Here is a 7,127-nt window from a genome sequence, read left to right on the forward strand (position 1 = left end):
TTCCTCGAGAAATAGGTCAGCAAAGCAACAGCTGTAATGAAATGTCAGTAATGAAATTTCTGTAATGAAATTTCTCATTTAATAAGAGAAATTCTGGAATCTCCCATTGTATGCGCCACTAACACTGAAAAAGTGCTAGATTTTACCAATGGATTATAAATATTTGGAAACTGCCTTCCAAACCAGAGGTGGGTAGCCTTTCTGACCCTCTACATGCTTCTGAACTTGACATGCACGACTACCGATTACATTGGCTGGGGCTGATCAGGGCTGGAACAATTCCTGGAGGGCCACACATTGACCACTCCTGTGCCAGATCAATGTTGTTACCGTATGTGTGGACTATACGTAGAACAGTGGTTCCCAGCCTTGGGACTGCAGCTCCCAGCAACCTCAGCCAGCACAGCTAGTGGTGAAGGCTTTTGGGAGTTGCAGTCCAAGAACATCTGGGAAACCAAAGTTGGGAACCACTGAGGCAGAAAAACCAATACTCTTTTACCTCATTACATCACCATGCATACATAACAAGGTAATACAGAAACAGATGAAGTGGAAACAAAAAGAAAGAAAGCATACTGTAAAATTACCTCACCTGTTATCTCCAGCAGCCTATCTGCTAGAGTACTTTTGCCATGGTCTACGTGAGCTATTATACTAAAATTTCTGATATTTTCAGCTGGAAACACTGACATATCTACCGCATCCTAAAACACATAAAGGGAAAGTCAGGAATCAGTAGCTGACTTATGATAGTGGATAAATGACACAATGGAATATACGCATTTGCCAATATAATTATATTGTCATTACAGCTTCATAAACATATACAGTGTATTTTTATTGCTCCAAGATTCCAAATAAAATGAATAATCAAGATCCTTACATAAGTTCACCATTTTAATATTACCTAGTTGTACTGGCTGAGCAATAATTTATGCAAATCAGACAAGCTATGAAAATTGAGACAATCCTGTGTACGCTTACTTCAGAATAAGTCGCATTGAACACAGTAGGGCTCATTCATGCATTTAAGCTATAATTTATTTTTAAAGCAGGAATCCTCTATTTTTAAACAGATGTCTCCAGAAACCACACCCCCACCCCAAAAGCCTCTCTAATACAGAGCCTTTTAAATATAAAAGCCTTTAAATACCCTGTTTCCCTGAAAATAAGACCTGACCTGAAAATAAGCTCTAGTATGATTTCTCAGGATGCTCATAATATAAGTCCTACCCCAAAAATAAGCCCCAGTTAAGTGAAACCCCACCCTCCACCCTTGTGCAGCAACCAGAAGATGACATGACTGTATTTGAATAAATATAGATTGTTGTACATAAAAAAATAAAACATCCCCTGAAAATAAGCCCCACTGCGTTTTTGGAGCAAAAATTAATACAGTGGTGCCCCGCTTAACGATTTTAATTGGTTCCAAAAAAAATCGCTATGTGAAAACATCGTTAAGCAAAACACCATTTCCCATAGAGATGCATTGAAAACCGGATAATCCGTTCCAATTGGAATGGATTATCATCCTTAAGCGAAAATCACCATAGGAAAAAACGTTAAGCGAAACGCGGTTCCCCAATTGAAATGCATTGAAGCCTTTTCAATGCATTTCAATGGGGGAGAAAAAAAATTCACAAAAAATTCAAAAAGACTCAGAACAAAGCCAAATTAATTTAACGAAGGTTTTATTAGGTGCACTAACGATTCCAAGCATTTTAAACATTTTTAAACATTTTAGAATATTTTAAAAATAGCGAAAACGGGGCTGTCAAAAAAATCGTTAAGCAAAACAAGGGGATTAAAAACCTAATCGTTATGCAAAGCATGGTCCTGAAATTGTTAAGCGAAAATCACCCATAGGGAAATCGTTAAGCCATCATTAAGCGAATTTTTCATTATACGAATCAATCGTTAAGCGAGGCACCACTGTATAAGACTCTGTCTTATTTTTGGGGAAACAGGTATGTTAACTGAATTGAACATATTGTAATCAACTAACATAAAAATAAGAGAGAGGAATCCTTGCTCAGTGAAACACAATTTGCAAACACTAACTCAGGCTCAATCTCAAACACTTTCTGTCACACTCCGTAAAGTACCATGCATACTGATAGCACAATACTGTATGAACCATATATTTATTAGTCTACTTAAAAATATAGAATACCTTTTAATCTATATACAGACTACCTAAGAAATTGAAGCTAGTTAACAAGACTTGAAAAATCTTTCCATACTAGAAAAGGCTAGAAAAGCAGTACTAGTCTGAGCACACAGATTAAAGAGAGCCATGATTTTGACTGAGAAACAGTTTACTCCTAAATACCACTTGTGATAGAATGAGTAGGATATCTGAAAATTTTCTGGATATTGTTGAAAACAGGATTCTGGGCTTAGACAGACCTTAGGAGCAACTTATCTATTAAAGTGGTTTTAAAAATATACTTGTCTTTAGAACTCTTCCAGCATTTGTTCAGTTTTCATTTTAGCTGGAGGAATAACTGTCATAGGAAGAGAAATAAGCAGTGAGAAAGAGAGAGGCTGAGGATCAAAAATGATGAAGGGCTTTGAACAGAAAGTGTACGAGGCCCAAAAGGTGATAAAAAACTCAAGGGACTTAAGCAGTGGTTTCCCATGGTCAGCAGAATGCCCAATAAACAGAGAACCAAGACTGCAGTAATCAAAGCAGGAAACGATCAGAGTTATGGGTAAAAGAAGGACCATTTCATATGCAGTCCTGAAAAATAAGTCAGAACTGATAGATGCAAAATGCAATTATTTAAAGAAAGATTCCACTGAAATTACCAGGGCTCAGTTCCAGATAAATGTCCATAGGATTAGGATGTTAGAGAGCTTTCATTTCCCTCACAGTGGTGCTTGTGAAGCCACAACAGAAGCCAGCTATCCGATGTCATTAGGAAACTCAGAATATAAGACAAAAAATAAATTCAGAATACAACACAACAAATGAACATACAGTGGTGCCCCACATAGCGATGTTAATGTGTTCCAGGATTAACATCGCTAATCGGATTCGTCGTTATGCGGGGGGGGAACCCATAGGAACGCATTAAACGCTGTTTAATGCGCTCCTATGGGGCGAAAACTCACCGCTATGCGAAGATTCCCCCATCCGGCCGCCATTTTTGCCGCCCAGTAAGCGAAGGCAGGGCGCGAAAATGGAGCGGGCGGCCATTTTTTTTCTTCCGGCGGCCATTTTGGAACTGCCAATCAGCTGTTTTTAGAACATCGCAATGCAAAGATCAATAAGCAAAACGCTTACCGATCATCGCAATGCAATGTTTTGCCATTCAAAACGTCGCAATGCAATCGCATTAGCGATCGCAAAAAACGTGTCGCTATGAAGATTCTTCCTTTTTACGGTGCGCTCGTTAAGCGAGGCACCACTGTATGTCGTTGGTTTGGACAAAGTTAAATCTTATACTTATTTTTCTGCAGTATTTTATTACTGTTCATATAAAAGGCGGTTAACACTGACAAAAGCAAGTCACATCCATAGATATATCTGAACATATACAGATACCTTGCCACTCTCAGAGCCATATCGCCTGAGGAATGTAACATGATGAGCAGCAGGTTTTTCTATCCCTGAAGTAACATATGAACAGACAAAAGCATTGTGTGTTCCCTGACGTCTAAGGCAAACATACAGTGCTCTGTTCACAAGTGCAGACATATTTCAGGAAAGCTGTAAGTGTCAACATTGAAACCTGAGTATTAGAACAGTGTCCAAAATTAACTGTTGATTCGGCACTGTGTTCCACACAAATATTCTTGTTTCTATAAAAGCTAAAGGAATTCTTCATCCAGACACATTGTGAAGAAATGGAGCAGGTTGCTTTTGTAAAGAAGACTGTTTATAGGATGGGACGGTGCACAATCCAGAGTTTATCTCCTCCTTGCACAGGCTATATACTCAATTACACCTGCAGAAAGAAAAAGTTTTAACTTAGATTTTAAAAGTACATCCAGTCTAAAATCATACTTTTCCCTTGCCGTAACCAAACCACAACCAACATTCAAGATATAGTGGATGATATATAATATGTTTTCCCTCACCTCCAAGCCCAATCATCCATTGCCTTCTCTGGTACCTGAAAACCAGCTACAGAAGATTTCCCAGTTTTTTAAAACAGGTTTTGGGATGTGCTGTGTGAGCTGCAAAGGGAGAGATCCATCCTGGTCATTCCACTGACTGAAGCAGTTCCATCATCAGAATCATTTAGTAGATCATGGTCTATGAATCAAGCTTTTTCAGGAGTCAACTCCTGGAGTGCAAAGCTTATAGCTCGTAACAAAAATAAATCTTGAAGTAGTCTATCTTGGCTCATAAGCAATATCCTCCTAAGCTATACTCACATTTTTATTGCACATTTATTGCACTTATGGTTGTTGTGGGCTTTTCCTTGCTCTTTGGCCATGTTCTGAAGGTTGTTCTTCCTACCGTTTTGCCAGTCTCTGTGGCCGGCATCTTCAAAGGACAGGAGTAGCACTCCTGTCCTTTGAAAAAACCCACAACAACAATTAGATCCCGGCTGTGAAAGCCTTCGAGAATTATTGCACTTACATTATTGTGCTTAACATTTCTAAGTTACAGCACTAATACATTCATGAAACAAAAAAATCTACTAATCAGCCAACTGAGCAATTTTCAAACCTAATGGAGGTAAATATGAACAACAGTAGGGGTGAAAGTCTTTCTATTCAAGTTATGGAAGATAATTAATTGAAGTGAAAGTTAAGCAAAATAGGATAACTAAGTAAAACATCCAAACCTGTATCCCTTGGATAAGGTCACATGAGTGAGGGTAGATACTTTCAGCATTCAACTAAACCTTGGCAGAAATGCTGGGTCAGAAAGATTTTTTTTATCCACTCCATCAAAGTCTTCTTATACTGTGTCATTCAAAAGTTTTAGTCTAGTTTTAAATGCAATCAGCTTGTTAAATCTGGCACAGCCTAAACATTCAGAATGCCTGCTTCCAACAGCAAACAATACAATGGAATCAGCCTTTGCAGGATACTCCAACATCAGCTAATAAACAGAATTTTATTTGGCTGAGTTCCATATTCAATAGCTCAAATATCGTAAGTCTGATCTGCAAGCTCAAATGCATAGCCTATTAACTATTTAATAACCTTTTACATCTGGAAGTAAAGCTCTAACAGAGTAGTCAGCTCAATTACACAGTCAGTGCCTACCATTATCCCCAATAGCCCAAAGAGCCTTTTCACTCCTACTATTGTTGAAGTTCACTTCCATTGAGTTTGATTATTATTCACTTGGTTGGTGATAGTTCTCAGAGCTGATTCAACAGCTGCATCACTACACGAAAGGCATTTCTTCAAAAGAAAATCTGAGTGGGCAACCTGTATGCTTAAGTGTTTTCCACCACATGTACGTAGGCCAGGAAACTATGACCAGTGGTGCCTTCAAGTGACAAATCAGCACATTGGCCATTTACACAAAGATAACACATACACAGAGAACGCTAACAAGGTTCTGTAGAATAAAGTGCTAGAATTCTGAGAGGGATACGTTTGAAAACGTATCCACATAAAAATCTCTCTGCATTTTCTCTTTCAGGCTCTGTGGGCACTCAAAACTTCTTCTTCTTCTTCTTCTTTTGGGGGGGGGGGAATATGAAGTTGTACACTGCAAAATTCTATCTCTACATTATGCATGTGTTGCATGATTTCAGAGCAGTTGTAGCTCAGGCTACAACTCCAGAATTCACCACACCAACATAGTCAGTAAGATTATCTGAATCCCCTAACCAGCAATAGCCATGTTCCCTGGAAAACTGTAAGAAGCATATAGGAACAGTAATTTTTCCAAGCTCTGTTTCAGAGTTGGTGTAAATATAACTTTTGCAAAATGCTTCCATACTTAAACCTGATGTGGGGAGACAGAAGATTGCAATTTTGACTACAAAACATGCAACCGCACTGCCAAGTCTCTTCTATGATCCTGCTCCACTGTTAATTGGTTTCACTTCATGTGTTCATACATCTAGAATACTTTCAGGAGCAGATATCTGCAGGGTTTACTGAGAGATGACACAAGAGCTGATATAGCCCTTTTGCGAGTGCCTTTAATTCTGCAGTTCTGCAACACATGATATACCTGGAGAAACCAACTTTTGGGAGTTCAGAGTTATGCAACTAACTCACTTCTATCAACTCAAACTGATATGCAATTTCTGGAGTCCCAATGTGATTTCGCAGTGTTAAGAGTTATGGACAGGACAGATGATGGCTCAAATCTCCACCCAGCCCTAAATCTTCCTGGTCTACTTTTCTCCTCGTCTAACCTGCCACATGGAGATAAATACTACAACAGAAGCCAGCTTGAGGAAAGCATGTACCCTCTTTTGAGCTGCTCCAAGAAATGCTGAGAGTGGCATGCAAAAGATGAATGAATAAAAAGACAAAAAAAAATCTCTTAAACTGCACTACAATTAAATTCTCATCCGATACACTTTCTGTAAGGTTTGCATCGGAACCCCATCAACTCCTTTACCGGGTAACCCACCGCTCAGGTTGCACAGCACCCAATCGGGCAGCGGCGAGGTTTTAAAGGACGAATACTCACCCATCACGGCAAACCAGACTCAGAAATCAGACACTTCCGGGAAAATGACCCCGCGACACGGAACCAGTAGGTGTAGTAAGGCCAGTTTGTCATCTTTTCTCATCTCTATGACAGGAAAAGGACCGGAACTCATAGAGCTATAATTTAGAGAGGGGTGCACAGCTTCTAATAAATGGTTCGATTTTAATGCAGAATGTCTGTAGTTTATGGGGAGGACCTTAAATAAGATTAATCACAGGTTCCTGAGCGGGTTAGCAAGTGTTATAAAAGTTTTCTCTGTCTCCCTCCCCGTAATTATTGCCCTACAATTGCGGAAAGGTTATATTAGTTCAACCCTGGGGATCTGTCCTAAGGGACCCTCAGCCATATGTTGTAATAGCGAATAATAATTCTGGAGACATCAAAGGTTTGTTTTAAGTCAACTCATAACCACAATTTTTTAGCAATCCAATTTTTCCAGCACGAAAAGGGAAGAAAGCAAAAGGAGAATACATGAGATCAAGAA

The 7,127-nt window shown here is 39.1% G+C and overlaps 1 protein-coding gene across 7 annotated transcripts in view; it reads right to left on the reverse strand.

The window, feature by feature from the left end:
• GUF1 (GTP binding elongation factor GUF1) overlaps positions 1-6,721 on the reverse strand; it is a 28,159-nt gene extending 21,438 nt beyond the window's left edge. For 3 of the 7 annotated variants that reach the window (XR_012087614.2, XM_078394712.1, XM_073001204.2), the window contains exons 1-3: positions 6,623-6,721; positions 3,551-3,953; positions 593-704 (exon numbers count right to left, since the gene is read on the reverse strand). Coding sequence is in view for 6 of the 7 variants with exons in the window: in XM_078394712.1 (XP_078250838.1) it covers positions 593-704; positions 3,551-3,703 (265 nt within the window). In the remaining variant the exon portion in view is untranslated. Of the gene's footprint in view, positions 1-592; positions 705-2,811; positions 3,954-4,086; positions 4,186-6,622 lie in introns of those variants that run through there. The other 4 variants (XM_078394714.1, XM_078394711.1, XM_078394713.1 and 1 more) reach the window with 4 other exon arrangements.
• Between the last annotated feature and the right edge of the window lie 406 nt (positions 6,722-7,127).

Source organism: Pogona vitticeps, chromosome 5 (genome assembly GCF_051106095.1).
Source record: "Pogona vitticeps strain Pit_001003342236 chromosome 5, PviZW2.1, whole genome shotgun sequence".
In the NCBI taxonomy this organism is placed as follows: domain Eukaryota; kingdom Metazoa; phylum Chordata; class Lepidosauria; order Squamata; family Agamidae; genus Pogona; species Pogona vitticeps.